Source organism: Nymphalis io, chromosome Z (genome assembly GCF_905147045.1).
Source record: "Nymphalis io chromosome Z, ilAglIoxx1.1, whole genome shotgun sequence".
NCBI classification, from domain to species: Eukaryota; Metazoa; Arthropoda; class Insecta; order Lepidoptera; family Nymphalidae; genus Nymphalis; species Nymphalis io.
In genome coordinates this window covers 906,631-933,943 of record NC_065918.1, presented here as the reverse complement: position 1 = coordinate 933,943, position 27,313 = coordinate 906,631, and the positions used below count along the sequence as shown (strand labels likewise).

At 32.0% G+C, this 27,313-nt stretch overlaps 1 protein-coding gene across 7 annotated transcripts in view; it reads left to right on the top strand.

The window, feature by feature from the left end:
• Positions 1-27,313, top strand: part of LOC126780215 (hepatic leukemia factor) — a 199,484-nt gene that overhangs the window by 114,584 nt on the left and 57,587 nt on the right. For 5 of the 7 annotated variants that reach the window (XM_050504493.1, XM_050504492.1, XM_050504488.1 and 2 more), the window contains one exon: positions 25,435-25,473. The exons of 1 other annotated variant lie outside the window; for it this stretch is intronic. In XM_050504493.1, coding sequence (XP_050360450.1) covers positions 25,435-25,473 — 39 coding nt within the window. Of the gene's footprint in view, positions 1-24,837; positions 24,990-25,434; positions 25,474-27,313 lie in introns of those variants that run through there. One more of the 7 variants, XM_050504496.1, reaches the window with a different exon arrangement.

The window sequence follows — 27,313 nt, the reverse complement described above, 5'->3', positions numbered from 1 at the left end:
ATAAAACTTATTTTTAATTTAAATTTTAGGTGAAATGTCGATACAAATGATTTATCTGACGAAATAGGTAGATTGGAATTCTCTCATTTCTAGTGCTTGTTCTCAATTAAATTTTTTAGCTTCTATTCTTCATGTTGTTTATTTAGAAGTTTTACGTACATCGATACCGCGGAATTTGCCGAATTTCGATTGCACGATCCATTCCCACGAAGCTCAAAGGATTTTTCGCGCTTAGCACCCGTCACGGCTTATGCTTGGTTAACTATATCGTGGAATTGGATTGTTTACTTTGAAACGATTTTGCATATATCGTATGTTAAATGCTAGCCATCATCGATGCTTGCAACTTCACTTTTCATATTAGGTTCAGTTATTTTTGACACTCTGAAAAAAGTTCATAGTTTCGATGAAATTCATTGAGTAGTTATAAACGAATTATACTGCTTAAAAATCATGTGCAACGTACTTCACGTCATAGACATGAAACTTTCTAGCGTTAATGACTTACTTAAGCATATAATAAACTTTCCAATCAAATTTGGCCTTGAAACTTAACTCTTATTCCAGCCAAAGAACATTTTATTCCAATGTATTCTTCGTGTGATCATGTGATATTAGTTCTATTACATAAAAATAGAAAATCTTTATCTGACCCCGTCGAAGTCAAGTTTGGCTCATTTTCTTCCTAAAGAATCGTTAGTATTATTCATCGGGATAGCGGCATTAATTCTTGCATTCACTCCGCAAGATGATTGGTTCAGGCAAAAGCAATATTTTTTTTTACATTTTTACAAAACTTTGTCGTAAATAATGAGTTTTCATTTCATTCTCAATGAAGTAACTAATTTCTTAGTTCAGGAATGAAATATTTGATAATTTAAAAATATTAAAAAAGCAAGAAAATCTTGAAAATGTGGATCTTATCCAAATATAGCGATTTCAAATTTCCATGTGTTGGATAAAATTCCGAATCACTTTAACAAGAAATGTCCTTGCTTAGCTATGGGACATTAAGGCCGTAACAAACATTTACTATGGGAAAATACTACTAAGCAAATGATGAAAAAAAGGAGTATGGAGAATAACTTAGAGGTGATGCAGGTCCAAAGGTTTTACAATATAAATGTGGTTTTCTAATAACCCTTTATTGCAACTGATGGTTAAGGTAGGTATCTTTCACTACCTTTTGACTAGTATCCGTCATGTACGTGATATTAAAAATTTGTATTGCCTATTTTTACAATAAAGATTTATACGGAGTTCATCTCATAAAGCTCAAAGGCACTACATATTCTTAGACGTCTTCAATAAATAACACATGACATCATTTTATCTATTTTATTAACGTTAGACATTCTATAACCTTATATTTGAAAAAATATAATATTTTTGTGACAAATATTTAATAACAAAATATTGAATAACGGCGCGAGGCTCTTTTCGTTTCCGCCGTCGCTTTTCTGTATATATACTTCGATACTACATATTATAATAATAATAAAATATATATTAATTATTATATTAACGAAACAAAATGTTTTTTTATTTATATTAACCCATTTGTCGATTTCCTTTTATTTAAAATATTTAAGTAACCATTTTAAAAAAACTAGTGGACCGTAGACCGCTTTGTGGTAATGTATTCAACGACTGTAGCGAAATGTATTCTGAAAGAGTGAATAAAAAGTTCATTTTCTGAACAAAAAATAATTGGAAGTAAGCTTAAGGGAATTTGAAATGAATTTTTAATTATTCGCTTGGCCGTATATTATTATTAAATTAATACAAAGTTAACATTAATTTACTACCAATCCAATATGTGTGTTTGACAACGTTATCTTGTATCACTTGTATTGTGAATTCTAAGAATTAGTAAAACCCGAATTTACTTTCTATGTATGCCGAGCCCAAGATACAAATTGATTACATTTGCGGGTGGTGCTTTCGAATATACAGACATAGCACCGCTTTGAAAGCAAAGCGTAGAACGACAATATCTTAAGGATTACAAGTAAACATTTGAACATAGCATTTTCGGAATTGATTCGCTTTATTATTAGTATAACAATCACTAGTACATGTAGTATTTCATGAAATACTACATGTGTTGATAAGGTTTTCGCATACAACATATAAAAACCCAAATATAAATAGGATAGAAGCAGATAAACACACAGACACTAGAAGGAAGCTCATAAAAAATCTAGGTTAAGTCAGAAATAGAATAGCCTCGACATTTCCAAGGCATTCAAAGTGCAAAGTACGTAGAGCAATGACGTCTAACGTAAAACTTATGTTGCAACATTTGGTTGTAATCTATACTAATATTATAGATGCAAAAGTAACTTTGACTGTCTGTTACGCTTTTATGGCTAAACCACTGAACCGATTTTAACGAAATTTCTTATGAGATAAGCTTTGGATTTATGAACTCAAGGAAGGAACGACATCGATTTTTTTTCAAGCTATTACCTGCCACACTATTTCCAATACGCGGACGAAGCCTCGGGCGTAAAATAGTTTTATATATATTGTGGTAATATTTTTAAAATTATGACAATTATTCTTATGACCTTATCCCACTTATTCGGAGCCAGCTCATGTAAACTGCGTACAAAGAAGATTTCATGATGTAGGCGGTTAACATAATTTATTATAGCCGGCTGTCATGAGAGTGTCGTAAGATAACCGATTCTATTCCACTTATTAAAGTAATAAACCGAGGGATATTTAAATATTATAAAAATAATCCATTAAAATGTCTTTTTTATTCACCGTATTATTCTATTTCTTCATATTTTAAGGCAAGACTTTGTGCCGCAAAACAGCAGTACTTTGTATTGTTGTGTTCCGGTTTGAAGGGTGAGTGAGCCAGTGTAATTACAGTCACAAGGGACACAACATCTTAGTTCCGAAGGTTGGTGGCACATTAGCGATGTAAGCAATGGTTAACATTTCATACAATGCCAATGTCTATAGGCGTTGATGACCACTTATTAGATATTAGTATTATATATATATATAAATTATTCCAGAAAAACAACAAATTTTTCGAAGTTCTTATCTGTAAAAATTGGGATTGCAACAGCGGCTTTTAACTGATACATACATACATCACGAATCGGTAATACTAAAAGCATTCAATAAATAAAACTACGAATAAGAATAAGGTTACTATTAGATGCAGTTTATATTTGGTCAACTGTCATTTAAGTAAATTAATTGTATCGTTAGTTCATTTATTTTATTAGTATTGACTATGCACTTGCTTGGCTGTACGGTAAATACGTTTGAACTCATTAATAATTCACTAATCGATATTTATATTCAAAAAGTTCGTCCATATTTACGTTCAGAAACAATTTTCTCTTCGACTACCGCCATATAAAATACCTAGATTTTTTCATTGCTTAAAAAATCATAGGAATCAAAATGAGTTTTTAAAACACATTGTTTATAAATACATGTATGTTTATTTATTTAGAGATAAAACAGCTGGGAGACGTTTTGCGGTTATAGTAGTATCATAGAAACAGTGCCTAAATTATGAATGAACCAGTTTGCAATAGCTTCCACGTGCCTCGAACTGTATTTCAATAAATTGATTAAAAAATTAGCTTATTAATTTTCTTATTAATTAGTTTATAATAAAATACATAGCTGATAGTGAAAACTTTGCAAAAAAAAAGACACAATGAAAGTTTATAACATAAAATTACTTTTAATATACATTTATTAATTACCTACCTATAAAAATAAATACAAATTTAAATAAATATAAAAATTGCATAATTATATTGATAAATAACAACGCTTCCGTTGTCTCTTTCAAGAGAAATATTAATGTGCTCAAGTGTGTGCGCAAATACAATTGAATGCACTATTATTGCCTATTTATTTATTTCTATTGAAAAATATTCAAGAGTTTTAATTCACGAATGAGATATACTAGATACTGGTGTGTAATTTACGTTGTTAAGTAATATAGCCTTATTTTCGTACAAGTGTTCGACTAGTCTAATACATAAGATCTTAGATGGCAATGTGGTATAGTTTTTATCCCGAGCCGAATAGCAAAGCCTCCGGCGTGACACACTTCTTCGAAGTGACCTCGTTTTTAGCTCAACAGTTTATTATGCTACTAAATTATTAATGTGGGGTGCTTTTTTATTTAAATGCTTTGTATTTTTTGTAAATAATTAGTTATCATAAACATATGGTAAAAATTACAAAAAACTGTTACCGCTTCAATAATATATTCGTTGTATATTTACATCGTACATAACGAGTAACTTTTTTAAAGATAAAAATATTATACACTATATAGTCTATGCACTTGATGATTATAAAACAATTTATATAAGCTCTATTTTTTAAATTAAGTGAATTCTTAATTAAATACCCCGCAGCTACTACGTTGGTCTAGTGGCTAGATGTAAGGACGCAGACCCGGAGGTACTTGGGCCAATAAAAAAGTTATTGAGCTTTTCTGTCCAAAATTCTGAGATTTTCTCACTTCCAGACTCCAGTCTGGAAGTTGGACTTGTGTACACTCTCGTGCCTAGTAAAGCACGTAAAACCGTTGATCCTGCGCCTAAACTCTTTCCGGTCGTATCGGATTGTCATCCCATCGGGTTATAAGAGTTTGGGAAAAGAGAGTACATCTGTATTTGCGCTCAAACTTGTGCACTATAATATGTCCTGCGCGGATTGCTTATCTCTTTGGAGGTTGGTTCGTCGTTCTTAATGCGAGCTGTTTTGAACGAGCAACCTCGGTTGGCTTAGAGTCGGGATTTACGTCATACTCATGAGCCGAAGCCAAATGGGCAGATACTTTATTATTATTACTGAGCTGAGATTTTTTTCAAAATGAATACTTTCAATTGAAATAAACTAATGACCACTAGCGGTAATTCTTTTTTATTCAGAACATCGTCGATAAATAGTTATTACACAATAAAATAATTAATACACAAACATACAACTAAAGCAATTTATCTTAAAGTACGTTTTGGAACTAAATGACACAAATATAAATAGTTTATTTACACCCATAAAATTGAATTAAATGCAACACACACACAGACTCACACACACACTCTTACACGCGTGCGCGACACGTATTCACGCTCACATAAGCATAGACATCATATTTGTTCCATTTTATATTTTTTATTATTTCTTACTTCTCACTTTATACATTTATTTTTGTTTTTATTTGAGGCCTGGTGTCTTGTAGAACAGTTTATCTATTGCAAGCACCATCCTTCACATTATTTAGCTGATATTTAAATGTTAAACATTAATTTGTAAACTTTTTGTGAAAAAATGAATAAAATATTATTATTATTAAATAAATTGTAGTAGTGATTGATATATGGCTAAGACTCGTGAGGCGAATAACATCTGCGCCGAATAATTCATAATACTTCATGGCGACCACGACCACTCTGACAAGAGTGTCACGACGAAGAAGAAGAAGTAGACGTGATATGTGTATTTATCATATACGTCATCAGTCTCGGATTAGGATTTATTCCACGACCCGCCCCGACGATTACGTTCACTGTCAAATCAGTATTACTGACTCGGATTTGAACCCGTGATATGTAACATTTTATTACACGTTACATTTACTAGGTCATTAAGGCTCCGGATATCCGGAGATGGATTTTGTAAGGAACCTTAATTTTGAAGAAGACCACAGAAATTCACGAACTACGAAAAGTTTTGTGAAATTTTAAGAAAGACGCTTTTCCATGTCATCTACTTTATCCAAAGCAGAACTTCGTAAATTTGTGATACGTCTTTGACCTCATTTTTACTTTGATTAAATATCTTATAATTTTTAACATTAAATAATAATAATAATAATATCCTGTCATTTTTCACACACGGCCATTTGATCCCAAATTAAGCTTGTACAGAGCTTGTTCTATGGAAACCAGACAAATGATATACTACATATACTATTTTTCTTATGTAAATAGATACTTATATAGATAATTACACCCAGACTCAGGACAAACAGACATGTTCATTCACACAAATATCTGTCCTGGGTGGAAATCGAACCTACAACCTTCGGCGTGAAAGGCAAGCAAATGTAAATTAACATTATGGTAATTATAAGCTGATTCGTCTATCCCTATTTTAATCGTGAAACATCTTGACTTTTTACCACCAGCTTATATATTATTAGTTTTTTTTATAGCTGTAATATAATACATTTATACAGATAACCATTGTGATTCAAATTCTCTTTGTAGAACTGTAATCAAAATATTTTGTAACAAAATATCTTTATAAAACATGGAGTTCTGGTTGAATTTTTAATTTGTATCAATGGTTTCATTAAATGATTATTCTCGAGATACAATAAGAATAAAAAACGATCTCTGCTGATGTTGACAGTAACAATGTTCTTTTAAACGGCTCAATGTTTTTACGACCCCTTATGAGACATGTGTATTTAATTCTGATATCACAAAATATAACAGCAACATCACATTTGAAATTATCGTTAATTAATTTCACATAAACAACGTTATTTCGCAGTATTTACTAAGTAATGTTACAAATCAAAATTTCGTTATTATATTTTGTTGTTTTTGTTAACGGTTAATTAATTTAATGATGTGGCTAGTTAACCGGCCAGATGTTTGTACTTAACAAAATTTCCAGTTAAACGAGATCACACAAGAGATTCGAATGTTTAATAATGTAGCATTCAATGCTATTGGCATTTTGAAAATGATGCTTTGACAGAATATGCCGAATATGCAACTCTGGTGGCTCGTGTTTTTGACAGTTAACCTGCCGTCTACCTCATGCCTATTAAACAATTCCGATTGTTAATATTTTTGACATTTAACCTGCTTATTGACACATGCTAATTTAATACGTCATCGAATAGTTAACACGGCGGGTGATAATCACACAAATGAATACAAATGTTTATGTGTTTATGTTATTATAAATCAGAGAAATTAAGGGTTATTCTTTCTTAAACCTTAAGTAACATCATGTTTTAACTGCCACTGTCCATTGCATTGGAAAAAGGTTGATTCGTTTTTGTTTAAATATCAAACTAATATATATATATATATATGTAAAAACTATATTTATAGTAATTTGGTAAAAGGCAAATCATCTTAAGAAGAGAAACCTTTGTCAAGTGATGGTTTACGTGCTTTTAATTATAAATAGACTACACGTCCCGGTTTCGCACGGGTTGAATAAGGAACTGCACAAAACGTTTATATCGTAATAGCTACATTGGGCTACGCAGCGCACGTCGGTAAAGCTTCCAGTCGGCGTGGTTTTTTTCCGACATCTTGTTCAATATCGTCATATTTCTGTCAATTTACACAAAACCTTAATGAGTTATACACTTAAACCTTGATCACCAATCTCCCCGTCCATTGGTGAACCGTATAAAAATCGGTTCGGTAGTTTTTTAGTTAATCGCGTTCAGACATACAGACGCAGCGTGGCTCTTTACTTTATAGTAATTAGTGAAACGAACCATAAATTGTGTTCTTATTTTAAATTAAATCTAAAAATTTCTAAAAGCGAAAAGAAAATGGAAAGCGATATTTGTATGCATTAAATATTAACGAAATATTCTAAAATACTTGCCGTTTGCTGTCTGCGCCTTAATTCAGTGCGATTAAGTTAAACGAGAAAATCTAGTTGTTAACTATGAAGTATACAAACATCATTAATCAAATCACTTTATTACATCGCTTGACATATTATATTTAGTACTGGATAAGTAGATAAGGATTTGTCATAGTAGACACGTAAAAGAAGATGTGACAATTTAGTCTTACTATAAACGTGGCTTAGCAGCTGTTTAGTTAAACAAACGTTTCGCTTTTTAGTCATTATTAATTGGACAGCCGAGATGTCCTAGTGGTTAGAACGTGTGAATCTTAACCGATGATCGTGGGTTCAAACCCGGGCAAGCACCACTGAATTTTCATGAGCTTAATTTGTGTTTATAATTCATCTCGTGCTTGACGGTGAAGGAAAACATCGTCAGGAAACTTGCATGTGTCTAATTTCATTGAAATTTTACCACATGTGTATTCTACCAACCCGCATTGGAGCAGCGTGGTGGCATAAGCTCCAAACCTTTTCCTCAAAAATAGAGGGGAGGCCTTAGCCCAGCAGGGACATCCACAGGCTTTTTTTCACAGGCAGAATTATTTTTATTTAACCGTATTTTATATATTATTTTCATTTAATTTTAAGAGAATAATTCCTCAAATCAATCGTCGTGATACAGTCGATAGAAAGCGTTATACGCTGCTATCTCTCTTCTATACATTTAGATATTTAGATACGATTACGATTGTTAGAATTTCAGTCAAATGATGATGAATGATAATCGTTGATTAAATGATGCTTAATTACTAAAAGATGAGCTTTAGTCTAACCACCCATAGTGGTTCGGATACTCGTTCAATTATAGTTACCTAATTGGTGGTTAACTTAAAAACAAGTCGCTCACCACGAACCGACGGTAATGATCGACTGCTTGTTATTCTAGTGAGTAGTTTATGATAGAGTTGTACTTGGTGATAGAGTTTTATGTGAAAACCCATCTGGGTAAGTACCAATTATCAAATATTCTACCGGCAAACAGCAATATTTAATATAGTTGTGTTCCGGTTTGAATGGTGATTGAGCCGCTGTAACTACAGACATAAGGGTCATAACATCTTTGTATAGATGTAAGGGATGCTTAGTATTCTTACAGTGCCAATGGGTGGTGTTTATCATTTACCAGGAGCTCCACTTATACGTGCATCAACATGTTTTTTAAAAAAGGCCGCAGACCACGATTTCCTTGGCCTTAACCCCGGGCCGGAATAAAACAAAATTATTGGGTTTCGCTTTTGAATAATTTTAAGGGACCTGGAGTTTGAATGTTTTCTGTAAATTATTTTTTTATTAGAACCACCAACATAATTTTATTTATTAAGATGTAGAAATGTGTTTTGTTTAATTTAAAGGGGTATCATACCGTACCGTACCGTAACAGCCTGTGAATGTCCCACTGCTGGGCTAAAGGCCTCCTCTCCTCTTTTTGAGGAGAAGGTTTGGAGCTTATTCCACCACGCTGCTCCAATGCGGGTTGGTGGAATACACACGTGGCAGAATTCATTTTCATTTCAGTGAAATTAGACACATGCAGGTTTCCTCACGATGTTTTCCTTCACCGTAAAGCACGAGATGAATTATAATCACAAATTAAGCACATGAAAATTCAGTGGTGCTTGCCCGGGTTTGAACCCACGATCATCGGTTAAGATTCACGCGTTCTTACCACTGGGCCATCTACACTAAACATAAAACGTTAAACATACCTTTATTAAGTAAAAGTAAAGCTATTCCCATTAATGTCCCATTATGTCGACATTCTTTATCTCCTAAAAAGTAAATAAAATAGATTTGCCTGCTCACTGCTGAGCTAAGACGTTTTCACCTGTCACGGAGGCTTGGAGCTTATTCCACCATGCTACTCTAATGCAGGTTGGTGTGTACACGTAATAGCTCAGTGGTGCTATCACTGCTTTGAACTCACAATCTTCGGTTGAGATTCAAGATTTTTAGCCACTGGGCCATTTAAATCGCGGTGCCTGTGGCAGAATTTTATTCCACACTTGCTTTATTCCCGATGTATTCGTTCATAATTTAATTTTACGGAAATGTATTTCTAAAACCGCATCCATGAACGAAAACACAATCTCATCATATATAGTCTCGACCGCAATAGCACCTCACTGTGTATTAACTTGTTATCTTATCACTTATAATCACTTATCACAAATCTGACGTCTCATGGCGCTATAATAAATATATAAATTAAAATTCTTTGTGATAGTAAATGTAGGTAAGGAGTGGAAATATGATAAGGGTGACACATTGCGACGATGTCTTACATTGTAATGAATGATGTTTCGAATTGCTAATGAATAGCGTTCGCGTGGACACTCATAAATGCTTTAGATGTATTTTTTTTAAAAACGTCTCATTTTTGTAATGGAAGTAAAGCCAACTTCTTAAAATTTGTACTAAAATATCAATAAACTAACTAATATTTGATAATTCAAACAAAACATAATAATATATTTGCAACAGAAATGTGTTACACTGAGATATTATGATATATTATCGTATTGTAACATAACGCGGTAGAGTTGCATTATTGATAATGTAACTGTTATTTGGAACGACATTGAATATGTCCAGCGAAATTACAAATTGACCAAAGCTTGTCCATGATACAGTTCGAAATTTAAACGATATTTGGTCAGTACTGCATCACTGAATTTTACATCTAATATACCATTCATTACTTATACCATCATTGGAACTAATGAACAAGTATTTACACTTGCTCATTGATCTTTTAAAAGTAATAATATATATTTGCATTTAGCGTAACACTGCGACATCTATGGCTTTTTTTATAGAATAGGAGGGCGGACGAGCATATGGGCCACCTGATGGTAAGTGGTCACCAACGTCCTTAGACATTGGCACTGTAAGAAATATTGACATCGCTTACATCGCCAATGCGCCACCTACCTTGGGACCTAAGATTTTATGTCCCTTGTGCCTGTAATTACACTGGCTCACTCACCCTTCAAACTGGAACACAACAATATCAGGTACTGCTGTTTTGCGGTAGAATATTTGATGAGTGGGTAAAATCTTTTGTATCTATAATACGACAGAATCTCAAAGTCGAAACACAACATATTACGTATATCCAGCCGTTTTGCTCATGCGTCAAAAAATATTGCTAGATTATTGTTAATAAGAACCTTAAAGTACACTTATATTCGCCATAAAATTTTAAACGGTACTAGAAACAAATAATACCAAACACTGCTGTTTTAGGCTAGAATCGTTGTAATCAAATTTAATTTTAAAATCATTCCTTTATCGTGCTGAAATAAATTTTTATTCTAAATAATTTAAATATTCATTTCGTCAAATAAAGTTAACAATATTAACAATATGACGTCAAACGATGATGATCTACTGTTATTCAAAATACAGGATTTAAGCAGACATTATTCCAAGTTTATCCGATTATTGGACATTTCGGGCGACGCGTTATCCAATTTGCCGTGCACTAACCGCTGCCGTCGCCGAAATTAATTGATATAACGGCATTGGTTTCGAAAATTAATCAGCGTTATTTTAACGATTTTTATATAAATATCCTTTGATTTCATAAAATTTGTAAATATGACAATGTATCGTAAGTTTTATTACTGGCGATAATCGTAGATGTACGATGTACAAGTTTATCTCATAATATCGATATTAAAAAAGTGTAGACAACACAATTTTAATCTTTTCCCTCGTTCCTATATTTCCTTAAGTACGAGCTTTAAACGCTAACTTTGCGTTACAATAAGGTATGTGAGATTTTATGTAAAGACGTTTATATACATATTCGGAGTCGCCCAGTGGTCTAAATTCGACCGTAATTCATAGCTAATAGAAGTGAAAATCAACATTCATAGAGGTAGGAATCTTAAAAAACTTTTTATTTTTTTCTTCTAAGCATTAATTCTAGTTAATAAAATATAGGAAAAATGGGGCTTAGCTTGACACAGCCTGGTTAGTATGGCATTAATAACGGCAAGGAAATCAACACACGTGTTATATATATTAAGTTTAACTGCATGACCCGACAGAATTAACGTAAACAATTAATATTTTATTTAATATGTGTTTGTAACACCTACTATATAAATTTATGCAATTTATGTAATGCAAAATTAACTATTTCAAATTAACACAATCCTTGAACGCAATATGTTTAAAAAAGCGTACAAAGTCTTTTATTCACATATCAATACATTGATAGTTTGCTGTACATAAAACTAACGCAATATTTTTCGTTCAACTTCAACTAGAGTTTTATTTATAAGAATAATAAAAATAACATAACAAAGATCAAAAACTAAAAAGTTAGAATTTAACGGATTCTAATTAGTCAAACAATCTAAGAAAAATATTACTGAAAAAATATATAGTAATATTAAGTAAGCAACAAAGAGCGAACAAAGGAAATATGAGCTATCTGATCCCTAGAGATTCGGTTTATTTTATCAGAATTAGTTTGGATAATTTGGTTTTAGCTTTGCAGTTTCTTCAACCCTTTTATATGTTTTTGTTTTAATGTTACAGGTAAGCGGACGGGCAAATGGGCAACCTGGTGTTAAGTGGTCACCACCCATAGACGGTGGCAATGTAAGAAGTACTAACAATTTATTACATCGCCAATGCGCCAAGCGATAGCATAAGTGATGTACGTACTATGCTTGTATATGTCGAATAAGTTACAATCCTCTAGTAGTGGTTGCTCTTGTTCTTCCGTCATCAAGTGTTGTGTGTGTGTGTGTGTTGTTAGCGACGAGACATTCGACGTCCTTTGTCCACGGATTCCTGAAAACTTAGTAATGATAACGATTAAGGAATGTTTATTTGACATAGAAGATTCAGTAAAACCTTTTCTTATAAGCCCAAAAAAAGAATTGTGACACCGCATAAAACAGAGAAATTGTTTTTTTTTTAATTTGAGATATTCAGTCAGACCGGCAATTAGGTAACTTTTTGGCAATTGATCAGCCCTACCTACCTTCGAACATTGGCACTTGGTTATATTTCCTACAAAATATAAACCATATCTTCAGTCGCCAACTAAACTCTAACCTTGGTAACAAAGATGTTATGTCCCTTGTGCCTGTAGTTACACTGGCTCACTCATACTTCAAACCGGACCGCAACAATCCTAAGTATTGCTGTTTGGCGGTAGAATGTCTGATGAGTGGGTGGTATCTACTCAGACGGGCTTGCAACGCCCTACCACCAATTGGTTGCAAAATGTATATTTATAACTACTTTATATGTAATTAGAATACTAACTCAAACAATTATCTAATGACCAATTTATTAGGCTGCAGTTTAGTAAGCAGTTCTATGTGTTCTACCCGTGACTCAGAGAGCGCGAAAAGCAACCTTCGTCTAAACTCATTAGGGTCGGGGGTGATTTATCGTCCCCTCGGATTATGCCCTATGATTATGTTTGCCCATTTTGTTGTGAAATATCATTATACATGAAGTTGTATCGCATGTATATATACACCAATTGTCTTGGTGAACTGTTGAAAGATACATAAATAAATAAACGGAAAGACATTAATGTGAAGTGCCATCTAGCGACGAGCTACCGCAACTATCCACAAAAAATATAATAAATATATGTGGTTTTCAACTTTTATAATATATCACACACAGTGTCGAACTCAAACAACCTCAAACACATACCAACATCAGTATTATTTATAAAGAGTTAAATTATAACAAAATTAACTTGGTTGCAGCTCGAATTTTATATATTTATAGTAATTAACCGATATTCCGTTTTTCGCACCCATAAAATTTTAAGTAAATAAAATCAAGTTTTATTTTCATGTTTTGCTGATTAAAATATTTATATAAATTGTAAATGATAAAGTGGGAGAAAAAATGGGCTACATTGTTGTATAATACATATACTTCTCCCTTGGCCTCGTCTTCACTTGAGGAGTAGATTTGGAGTATTTTCGTGAAAATATCTCAAGATATTTTCATTTACCGGGTTGAACCCGCTATGTCGGTTAATATTAACGTATTCTAGCGACTGGTTGAGCCCGAATTTTTATATATATTTTCGTAAAGTCCTACCATCGTTTTATAACATTTATTTTTTACTATTATTAAAGTATTCATTATAATAAAAAATAAATAAACAACGGTGCTACAATTATAGCTTGTCGAAATAGTTTGTTTCGTGTTTAATATTGTTATAGTTGATAGTTGACATTCGATATTTGATTTCTGATTAAGGCATCGGTTAATATCCCGCAAGATATGAATCATTAATGATTTCTAACTATTTAATCTGCATCTTTAATACTATTTGTATCGCTATCGCGCTTAGAGGATAAGTGTATTGTTTAAAGATTAGTAGATAAGGGAGGGGTTACCTGGAAATACTTGGCTTTTAATAGTGAAGACATTTCTTCATGGTAGCGCTTCCTAGGTCTTATATATACACTTGAACGCAAGCCAAGGAATGGCTGATAGTATTGTGCGATAGGAGAAGGATAATTGTTCTTTAAAGGAGCTGACTTTAAAACGCGGCGATCACACTATGTATTAAGTGTACATGCCGCGGCCTACACGGGAAACGAAGTACGTGAAACGTAAAAATCAAATCATCTAAATACAGTAACACTTTTTTTTATTGTAAAATTAAAATAATGAATTATAAAAAAATCATTTTACATATTATTATTAAAATGTATTGTTCTTGCTTTGATTTCAAATGTTGTCTGCATGTACATGTACTGCATGTGCTTGTTCACTTGACGTATGTAAATAAACCTAAACCGCTAAGTCTTAAAGTAATATACATAATAGTTCATGGACCAACTATATCTGCGCAAAAATCTAGTCAATCCGACACTCCGTTGCTACGTATTAACTACGAATCGCCCAAGCTGACAATAACACGTTCGTATTTATTATCATAATTAATTTTATTAACGAAATAAACGTTGTTTCGTTAATATCAAATATATTTATGTAAATTTGAGAACCGCTTCTCGTATTGTTTTATTTCCGGTTATCAATGATTATTTACTGCTAAACTATTGTTATTCTAAATATATATATAAGTGATTTGGATTGTTTGTAGTTAAGAATTTAACTCGGAGATTGGAATATAAATTCGCGAAGAAACGACAGCCATTCCTTTCGAGTGTACTTCAGGCGAATTCTCAGACGATATTCAGCTCATTGTTTAATACGTTTTTTTTTTTTTATTTCTAACGATACAAAATGTATATAAAACAATTTTGTTAAGTTAATAAAGACACGCTCTCGAGTACATATTAAAAAACATCTAAATAAATTTACGCGATTTGATATATCTATCTGCTTGTTACCCGTGAGCGACACCGGCGGAAGATTGTAGTAATTTAAAAAACTTCAAAATCCTTATTATGAAATATCTAATTAAATTATTTCAGATTTTTGTAATATTATTATTATATATTGGTTCGATAACATAATCTCTTGAGATGTCCAGGGTAAGCTATTCACTATCTACCTGTCTGCGTTCTCGGAGTGAGCTTAAAGAGCAATTCCAAGAGGTAACGCCTGTCTGCATCCACATCCGTGCCAGCCATTGATTTTGGCGCGCCCTCGACCTTCGCTGCCACTGTCTCACCCTCACTCCCTTGCCGCGTCCGAAATGCGACATTGCGCGCCAACAGAAAACATCCGTAATCGCTTCAAAAGCTACTTTACATTTAATACTTAAGTTTTAAGCAAATAATAACTGTAAGTTAAAACTTAGTTAAAAGGCGATACGTTCAAGTTAAGAGTAAAAAACTATTAACTTACAACAGCGCCATAAGAATGTAGATATTCTATATATGTTAAAATGTAGGTCTATATAATTTTGTGTATTTTTCATAATAAGAAAGTTTCATTTTATTTAATCTCGATTAATATCTTATAAATTACTCATTCTGGCTAAGAAATCAACTCAACGACTTACGCGCGAACGCAATGTATTGATATTTTAACCAATTCCTTACCAAAGCTTAGGTGTAAAATTTACGTTGTACTATTAGAGTCTTAATCTTAATATGTTGTTGTTATTATTAAGAATATATTAATTAGTTTTATTTTGTTTGTATAACACCCAATCAGATTCTATTTCTAATTTTTGTCAAGCAGCTATACAGTAAGTTAGGTTATCAGTATTTAGTACAAACATCAGACGAATATTACTTAATTGTTTTGAATTAAGAAGGGTTTAATATATGTAAAGTAGATGTGTTTTTTCAAATATATAAATAACAAAAACGTCCAAGTGAAACGATTCTCATATAAGATTACTTCACTTTGTCACATTATTTTTAACAATTGTTATAACAGAAAACGTATGTCATTACCTGGAAAATTGCGCTGGATTCTTTTTAAAGAATAATAGTATCGCCTGTTTTCAGAGAATCACTACAATTTTCCCCTCCAGCTAAGCGTGAAGCTTGTATTAAAATGTACCACAATAGACCTAGGGTATCGAACCAAGATTCATATCAATAGACGACCCATACACCGCATAGATATTAAGGTTTTTTTCTTGTATCTCCAGAGACGTGTTTTAATGAGCCTATACGTTTATTACCAGTCAGCATCATAATATACGTTTCAGAATTAAAAACAATTTGATGCCGTAGCGTCCCGATCATTACTTAATGACTTGGTATGTGTGCCAGTTGACTACTTGAAGATGGAGTTGTTTTAGTGAGATTCTATATTTCTCTAAAAGACTGGCCGAATACCACGGATGCTAATATTCAGTCTTTCCATAGTTCGGTCATTTCTGTTATGGATCGTTATTTTAAGGTTGTAAACTACTACATTATCATGTCTTATTATTTTATTATGTGCCCATCCCGTTCATATACGAGTTCATGTCTCGAATATAATATTCAAAAGTATAATTTAACCCAGAGCGCAGCCAGATCTCGTCGCCTATATATACTAGATTTAACTTAACAGTATATCTGTATTAAACTGTCAATAACACAGGAAGTCTTACGATATTATTAATAAGAAAAGAAAACAATACTAAGAATGATTTGTTTTTTCTTATAAAAATGAGGGAATTATTTCTAATATTCTTATTCCATTATTTGATATTATTTTTATATTGTGTATTATTTTCAAATGAAATTTATATTGTCTTACTTGTAATCGTTGCTTAGCGGTTGTTTAGCTAAACACTAATTTCGCTCTTTCTGTAATTATTGATTTGACAATCAAAAGAAATTCTATTAATTACGAGTATAAAAATTATTTCATCTATACTACATTTATAAGGAAAACATACCTACCATTATTTTTTTTATATTTATTCCAAACGATATTTTTTGTAGTTATCTGTAACGTACTTTAAAGATATTGTCCCATAAAAATTCACTGCCTCTAGTTAAATAACGCAAAGGTATTTCTTTTAACAAGCCTGTCTAAACTCGACTAAGAGTCGTTACTGCAACAGCCTTAAGGGTCAAGGTTGTTTTGCTTTTGAATTGTCAGTCACAATTATTATGGCAAAGTTAGAAATTATCATCAGAAACAAATATGAATGTTCACAGAAATTAAACTATATTAGGGTCGGTTCACAATTAAAACATATTTTCTTAGATTGGACTAGTTGTTTCACTATGTCTATGCTCTATGTCACTCTCTTTCGATGGTACTGCTCAGCACTCGTGGGTCATAGCGTAGTCATATGTAGTCTTCTTACCCTTTTCAATAGACTGTCTAATGGAATTTTGTTTTTTTTTTTAAATCAATCTTGATCAATCTGGTCCTGATATTAGTGCGTTCAAAAAAAAATGATTTTATTGAAACAATTAATGTATTTAATGTTTAAGAATAAATTCGAAATGAAAATATCCAGATCTTAATAAATAAAAGAAACTCGTATTCGTTGTTCCGCAAGAGAGTTACTTAATCTAAGCGTATATAAAGTACATTTAAAATCTGTTATCTATGTTCATTGTACTGATATCTCGAATTGATTTCAATGAAAATTATTTTATGTATTTTATTTCCTCGTCTTGTTGCCTCCATTGATGTCACCAATGGAGGGCTGGTTCAATTTTCGCCCAGAAGGTAGGAATTGCGATAAAAAGGGGAATGCTGCTTACAAGCTTGTGCCCATACCACGCGGTTTGTACGGTAGCTGTTTTTAAATTTGTATAAATTTAAGGATTTAATATATAAAAAAATGAAACTTTTGTAAATATAGTTTTTTACTCAGGGTCAATAATGTAAGCTCTACAATTTTTTACGTTTGCGGATCCTCAAACGCAGTATTTGCCTCCAGTTAGGTGATACGATGAACTGAAGAAGTACAAGAGACCTGGATGCGAAAGCCGGACTTCCGGGAGCTTGATACACCTTGGGAGAGTACCATCATTGAATTGCCATTGATGTATGATTATGGTGAATATTAATATAAAGATACAAAGACCTGTAACAATATATAACATTAAAAATATTTTGCAAAATCTTTAATGAATTTCAGAGGGATAATATTATTGCAAAATTCATGTAAAATATCCTAATTGTTCCAATTAAAATAACAAACAATTAGTTTTTTTATAACAATACATCATCATCATGTTTCAAATAAATAGGTAGCACATTGTTTACGTCACCACGCCGTTGATAGACTAAGCTTAATTAAGCACCAACGAACGATTAAAACAAATGATAAACAAACGAGTGATCATAATTATACAAATAAAGAATACAAAACAAAGAAACTCAAGAAGGACGCATATTTATAATTAAATAAGTAACAATATATTCGTATGTGAAGACCAAACATTATATCATTTTTAAGTTGCACGCATTCTGAGATTTGGCATAGTTAGATTTTCTTTAGAGAAGATGTGCAGAAAGCTTAAATTTATGTAGCTATATTTGCGTTTTAAATTCGTTATATTAAATAAAATAAATTATAGTGTACTATCATAATGCCTATAAAACACAAAGTCTCCATGGGTTTAGTTTTTTTATTGCCATACAGACCAGATTTACGAACTATTACAATAAATTAAAAAATGCATTGAAAAAATCAATCTAAAGCCTCCTTTTTATTAGCACTGCGGCACTTCTAATAAAAATTAAGTAATTCTTAAGTTTGCAAGACAAAAGCGAATTACTCAGTAGTAGGACATGTACTCGTAAGCCCTTACTTAATTAGCCATAATCATGTTTTTAATTCCAAAAAAAATCGAAATAACTTTAGCTCCGTTTAGAAGTTGAATATAATTTAATTTCTGCGGACACTTTATTGAAACCAATTTTATTTAAGTGCAATTAAATTACAATTCACTTGGAAATTTTAAATAACTTTTATATAAACGAATGATAACTTTAACACGTTTATATTTGCATTATTAAAAGTTCACTTTTTAAATCCAATAACTATGAAACTCTTGTAGCTTGGGTGTATTTTAAATGTTTATTTTTCCCAATAGTCCAATTAGTTTCCTTTGGTGTTTACTCGGGACGTACTTTCGGACGGACTTACATCGGATTTTATTCGAGCTCGATTTACGATATAATTTTTTAATAATATTTTCGCTGTCATGACAAAGGTAGGAGCGATTTGTTTGTGAGTAAGCAACAACTTTTTTTAATTCGATAAACAAAAAACTTTCAACGTTTTATTTCTTAAGGTTAACTTTTTGCTTAAATATAATTGTGGTAGGTATTATTAAATATGATAACTTGAATGTTCTCTTTATGATTTTCTTTTTACCTTTGTAAGTTATGATAAATTGTCGGACTTTGAAAAATCGGTCATAAATCTTTACTTTTTGACGTCCTCAGGGGACATCGATTGTTTTATTTGAAGAAGATTGTATGGATGTTGGCGTTTGTGTACATCTGCGTGTGTGTTTGTGAGAGAATTGTGGAAATTCAATAAAAAACCTAACATTATTATTGTATGTTAAATATAATAAATAATACTCAAGATCTTTTAATCATTATGTCCTCAACGGTGATACCAATATATATACTTGCAATATATTAAACAAACAAATAATACTTAAATAAGTTAATAAAAATAAACTTGGTGGTAGGCCATAACATCTTGCTTCGTTATTTATATTATAAGTTTAGTGGCGCACCATTAATATTTCTTGCAGTGGCCATATCTACGGGCAGTGTTGGACTCACAGAGGGCCCAACTGAAAGTCTATCTCCCTTTTTTAAATGCATTAAAAAAAAACAATTTACCATATTGATACTTTTATCATAAATTTCGCTATGACGTCATACCATAAGTGGTAACTTAGCCGACGTGTTCGTAAATGACTGAAGTTTGAAAGTACATAATCCGTGCAACTTGCATCAGGCTCGTATTAAACTGTTGACAGCGAGGTGAAATCCATTGCCGTCAAATATTTAACTTTCCGCAGCCCAGTGGCTCGACAACACGCAAACTATAAATATGGCACCTCAACCTATCAAGTCAACTATACTGCGATTTAAATAGTACTACGTGTAGCGTACGAGGATGACGGGAATATAAAGTTGAGTATCCACTGGGGGTAAATGGCAATTTCCATGTAGAGAAATAACACACAAATCGCGTTGATGTTGTTATTGGCATCAAAAAATTTATCAATGTACCATTTACACACATGCACTTAATTCGTGAAACGTTGGATACTAAAATATGCTTTACATTTTATTATTGTCGCCTAACTGTGACATCAATACCATCGTGCACAAAGAAATTTGGCAACTACTTTCTTTGGAAAGGAGTTGCCAAATTTGAGAATTGCGACAAATCGCACTTCCAAAAAATGGAATTCCTTACCAGCTCACGTGTTCCCCTCCTTCCTCTTACAACCCTGGTCCCTTCAAACGAGGCGTGAAGAGGCATCTTGCGGGCCTGCAAGACGAAGGCGGCTAGTGTAGAACATTCTTCTTGACTGTACTGGCCGTCGTCGCGTTTAGACTCTACTACCACTTAGCAACAGGTGGAGCTATCATTTGAGCTCCCGGCAAATATATATAAAAAAAAATTATACACAAACTGTCTGTCCCAAAGTCGTGAACTTAAATTTCATATAACTTTAATTTTAAAATTTAGTTTAAAAAAAGTTCTATCGCGTTGCAAATTTCAGATGACCACAAATTTATTTTGAATAGGATTTGCGTAAAATCCGTTTATAAGGTTGCGATAGGACTAAATATATATAACTATGCTAAATTCCAAGTCAATCAAACCTGTATTTTCGGAGTTCTCGTGATGAGTCTGTCAGTCGGTGATATTTCGCTTATTTATATACATATTAAACTTAAATAATTTAACTCATATTTATATATTATTCGTATTTAAGCGCGATCGTACCTTTCGTTAGATGACGCTCTGTCAAAATATCGAAGAAATATCGAATAAAATAAAAGCTGATCGCTATTAAACCCAAGAAAGTTTAAATATATATTCGCATATAAGTAACATATATATTGAATCCGTATGTAATTCAACATTTCAGAGTGTAATATGATTTTTCACTTATCACAGAAATGTGTAATTATATATTTATGCGATATTTTCGCAGTACTTTAATAAGCGTATATCTTGTCTAGAATAGAATTCTGGATTCGGAAGCTGAGATTGGAACATGACAATAATGCGGCGGAAGACACTGATACACAGTTTAGTTTATAATATTATCGATGCATATCTAGAAGCGACGCTTGGTAGTTAGTTAACATGCAGACTGCGGTTGGTTATATTATTTAACTAGTTAAACCGCAACTTGGTTAATTTTGCGCTACAGAAGCCGCTTAATGATTTGATTTGATTTGCGTTGAGTTGACTGTATTTTAAACGATATTTACAAATTGCTTATATTGTAATGAATTATTATGTGAAGGTTTTTTCTGCAATATGTTTTCATTATATATATGTTATAGTTAGTATTGAACTCGTTCTATTATCTAAATTATTTTCTTTATACATTTTAATATATAAAAAACATTTTTTTTTTATATTCGCCGGAAGGGCAAATGACTCTACTCCACCTGATGGTAAGTGGTAGTAGAGTCCAAACGCGACGACGGCCAGTACAGACGGGAAAAACGTTCTGCACTAGCCGCCTTCGCCTTGCCGGCCCGCAAGATGCCTCTTCACGCCTCGTTTGAAGTAACCCGGGTTGTAAGAGGAGGGGAACACGTGAGCTGGTAAGGAATTCCATTAAATAACCCAAAGCTTAGAAAGTACAGTGTACTTGCTCGGCTCTTAAGAAGTAAAGTTGGGGTGGATACAAGTGTCATAGAGTTTCATCAAGATTATAAACACAAATTAAGCGTAAGACTATCAGTGAAATTATCCTGATTTCAACCTGTGATGTTCAGTGAATTCGGGAATAAATCTGCCAGACTAGGCCGTGTCTGGACAGGTTTCATAAACAGGACATTTTTTTTCCATAACGTCTTAAAGATAAAATTCAAAAATGAAAGTTTATCTGTCAAATTAATAAAGCCAGTTTTGATTGTGTATAAAAAAAAATGTATATATATGTAAGATTAAAGCTCTGACAAAAACGGAATTCGTCTGATAAAATTAACGACCCGCATCGCTCGTGTTTGTGTAAAAAAAATAATAAGACGATTCTGTATACACTCGTACACTTGAAAATTGGTGGATTATATTCACGTGCACTTACATACGTACAAAAATGATTAATCTTAAATAAATGCTCGGGCACATGACAGTGAATGATTTGGTCAAAATTGGATAGAAAAAAATGGTACACACTTGTAATTCGTTTGAAAACTTCTATTTTGGCTGGCTGGGTTCTGCACCGATTGGATCTGTAAAAAATGTAAAGGCAAGTTCTGAATCTGAACCTCGGTCGTGGCGAATATCCCGTCCCATCGAATTATCAGAGTGAGGGAAAACTGCACTTGTGTGAGCGCACATACTTGTTCTGTATAAAATTCCCTTTACAGTTGACTATCCCCCCTCGAGGTTGATTCGGGGGCAGGTTAGCCCCCGAAATCGGTCAACGACATCGACATTTTATCTTTTGATTTTCGTGAATATAAAAGGTTGAATAACAGTGTGTAATATCTAATTGGCCCAGTGGTCGTTACAATGTGGCGCTTATGTACAATAGTTGATTCAATCCGCGTGGCAAATATTTGTTAAAACAATACGGGTGTTATGGGCTATACAGGGTGTGTTGAGTGTACATAACTTCCCAATAAGGACCATTGAATAGTAGCTTATTTGCGCTGTTTAAGTGCGGTGTGTCGAACAAATAAGTACCTAACAAATAAATCAATATCAAAATATGAAAATTTAAAATAAATGTATATCTGTAAAATGAATAATTATCTAAGCTAATGACGCCTTTGATGCTGGGAATAAAAATATTTACTAAAAAAACAGTGCCAAGATAAGTGGCATAATAACGCGATTATAATATTTTATTAAGTTTCAAGTGTTTCCTTATGAATTAATTTATGAAGCGTCGCATAAAACCAAACCTGGCGTCATTTTTAGCATTTATTTTATCATTCAAATCGGTTTTTAAACTCACGTTTATAAATATTAAATAATTTATTATACTTACGATACAAATAAAAAATTGTTAGTAAATAAATGAATGTTTTGTATTTGTCAACGTCTAGTTTTTATTACAGTTTTTACTTTTTTACGGGGTAATACGTCAATAGATAATATTGTTTCGTAAAGGGCGGTTGATTTATTGTAAAATTCATTAAAATTCAAACTTATGTAAAATACAAAATTTTATCATACGTTTTCATCGCTGTGTTGCTTGGGCTTGCAACCGGCATACAGTATTAACGAATCTCATAAAAAAATACTGTTATAGCGCCTCTAACGCAGGATGCCATAGAATTTAATGATAAAATGATGCGAAAGCATTTTAGAACAATATTAAGCCTAATTTTCATTAAAATGCTGCCTTGTCGGTTAGCAATTTCGTTTGAACATTTAAACTATTTATTTTATTTATATTAGTGTTATATTAAACTTTTTTTGAATTATTTTTTAAATAAACCAGTTACGAGAAGAGATCAAATACATTAATACATAAATATGCGTATTTTTTTAATCAACTTGTGCTTGCCAGTGACATTATTTAATAATAATGTAACCGGAGACATCTAATTGTACAGCAATAGAAAAGTAAGCAGAATTAAAGACGACAGAAGACTGAGAATATGATGGACTGATCAAATCCTATCTGCTGTGGGTTGTCATGAGTGCAATATAGTCCAGAGGAAAGTTGTAAACGCACGTGACCCGAAACACATTTTGCCTCAAAAAATATCACGAAATGATGATCACAACCGCTCGGCAAAAGCGATACGATCATTAAGAAGTATTGCATGGTACAACGCAGGAATGGCTAGTATATAATATTATTTAAAAAAAAAACATTCGTCATGAAAACATTCGCCATCATAATGAAAAAATTTGTTTCAAAAAAGTTCAAATGAAACAAAACCAAATAATCATTACAAATTATCTTGCTTAAAAATACTGATCTCTTATAACAGCCGCAAAAAATATATCGCCTTATGTATTTATTATCATTTTCCGTGTGATAAATAAATTATCATCATAAATATAATATAATAATAATTAAATTACAATGTCTACTAACTGTTTTTAACTAAATTATCATTTAGCACTCGTTTTAATTTGTTTATCTTTAATTTACAAATACTGTACAGCTTATTTCATATTATTTACCGAGTACCGAGGTATTAGGTACCGAGTTGACATCTAGTTCAATGCTACAATATGCGTCTTTCAAGGTCAAACCGCATACCTTACCTACATTATACTTTAAACCCGCAGTCAGAACTCCACGAACCGGTTACTAAGTTTTCGTTTTTGACGTTTCGTACGTAACTACCTACAAACGATTATGCGAAATTATGTCACACGAGTAAGTATTGCAGAACTTGTAAACAAAATGTACAATGGCGCCATCTATAATTTGCAGTGCGTGAGACCCGCATGGCCTTCGAGCATGCTTGTCACGTGCGTTTGTAGTGACTGCTTTACCGAGGTACGCCCCATCGTCCAATAGCGAGACGCGCTGTTTTACCGACACCGATTCACACGCCAATCGCAATCAACTACATTTCTGGGCATTGCGCGCACATGTGACCGCACTCTACTTCTATCATATTGCGATTAAAATATTTAAAAAAGTTTTTATAACACGTAAACTTTAAATTTTGGTTCTAGGAGAGTAGGTTTGTGGTTTAGTTCAGCTCTGTGAAGTTGTTTTTAGGAAACATGAGTCGGCACGGTAAGTCCGCATGTTGTATTTTTCCTTTTATAGGCACGTGGTATCTAGCGCCACTCGCAACGGCGGAAGTTGGAGGCACTACGTACTGCGCACACCTCACCTGTCACTTGGAAAAATGCATTTTCCTAGTTGAACCATAAAATTGTAGATGGCGCTGTTGAGAGATTTTGCTCTTATAATAATAATTAGTTTTTCACCTGTTTTCATTTATTATTAAAAATAAAGTTTAGATATACAATTAATATGTAGGTATATGCTTTTTTTAAATGAAATAACTTGAATATTCTTTCAATCATCTTTAATTAAATGTTATCAGTTCAATGTTAAGTACAAACAGCGATTTTTTTCATATATTTTAAATATTTTATTATCGCATTTGACCTTTATATTCACTTTATTTTTATTTTATCATGTCTACATTTGTTTTTTTTTTATTTTATTTCAGATTTCCTGAGTCACGGGGCTAGTTTCAACAAAAAATACGGTTAGTACAAGAATTTTAGAAATACAAAACAAATTATCATAAATAAAATAATAAGTACAATGATCTAATTAAACTGATTAATTAAGAATGCATATTTACTATAATTTATAAAAGAATACATTATTATTTTTATATTTATATTATAATAAAACAAAAATATATTTAAAACACAAGCCCTGCGAATAACATGATCTTACGAATTGGACATATAAATATTAGTTTTAAAAGTATATTCTTAATATCGTATAACATATATATATCGATTTTTTTTTATAATGATTACAACAATTAAAATAATTATTACTTAAGCTATGCTTTCCAAATGTGTGCTAATTTTTGTTATGACTGATTGTTCGTTAACGCAATAACGATTTTTGATAAAGTAAAATATCGATGTGAGCAACAGAGAAATAATGATAATACTTAATTCACAAGCGGTACAAAAGTTAATTGTGTAGGTGTGCTCGATGATCGATTAACGATCATTATGAAAGCAGCTTATTTATATCTAAAACGCCCACTTTAAAATACCTATACATGACTTTTAATAATAACGTATATTTGATATTCTGTAACTTTATAAATTAAAAGTAAGGTAAGAAATATTCCACTGATAGACAAATCCCTCCTCCGTCCTTAAGGTTTAGAGCTTATTCTAACATGCTGTTCTAATGCGTGTTGGTTGGTGGGTTTACATGTGACGAAATTCCATCCAACACATGCAAGTTTTCGAGTTAGCCGATATTATTGTAGACACAAATTAAGCTCATAAAAATTTAGTGGTTGCTAACGAGTCATCACAAATCGTTAACAAATACAAATATGTTTTATTATATATATATATATATATATAAAATAAATTTTTAAATAAATTTATAAAATAAATTAATAATTCAATGCGTTCGTTCATTCGATTGTGCTGAAATTTTATCAAGGTTTTTTTTTGGCTCTTGCGCGAAGGTTCCTGGCATTGTACCATCGACGATATCGATAACTACAAAAAAGAATAAATCAAGCAAATCATCCCGGGCCTTTAGATTATAAAAAAATGACTCCGTCACGATATGTCCAGCATTTGTGAAAAATGGAAATTCATGGTTATTAAAATAATTAAACTAATCAATAAATATTAAGTAATATAAACAAAAACATACTGAAGTTAATAAAATAAATATAATTCAACTTATACATACATTTATTATAGTTTCGTTTTGTTTTAATATTCGAATTCATCAATTCATTTTATTTATAAACACTTTTATAAACTTATCAAATAAAAACTTACAAGCAAAATTATATCTCTTTCCGTCATTATTGATTTGACAATCGAAATAAAAAGACACAGCATTGACAAGACATAACTAATTACCCGCTAAATAAATTTGACAATTTTTATAAAAATTCTTCGACGAAATTGAGTTAAAAAAGTAATGTTAAAGGCGATTCTTTAAGAGCGAGTAGTTTTAAATCAAAATTTAAACTATGTAATTTATTACTTAGAACTTATTCTATGTAAAAACATTTAAGTAATCTTTATTCGTGAAATTATTAATATATAAAGGTATTTTAATCTGAATATTTGTAAAAAAATATATTTTTGTCTTTTATCTAATAAGCCAGGATATATAGGATTCAGGATAGTCAAGGACGAGTCAATGAATAGATTTCTTCTTTTTATCTGTGCTTTTATTCTACATTATAGATATCACGTTTTAATATTCAAGTTTCTTATGTTCGTTTCATCTTATATATAATAATTAAAGATAAATAGATATGAAAAAAAAACCATGAATGTTGGCACATTTTTATACTTTTACAAGTTCTTATAACGCACCGTTGA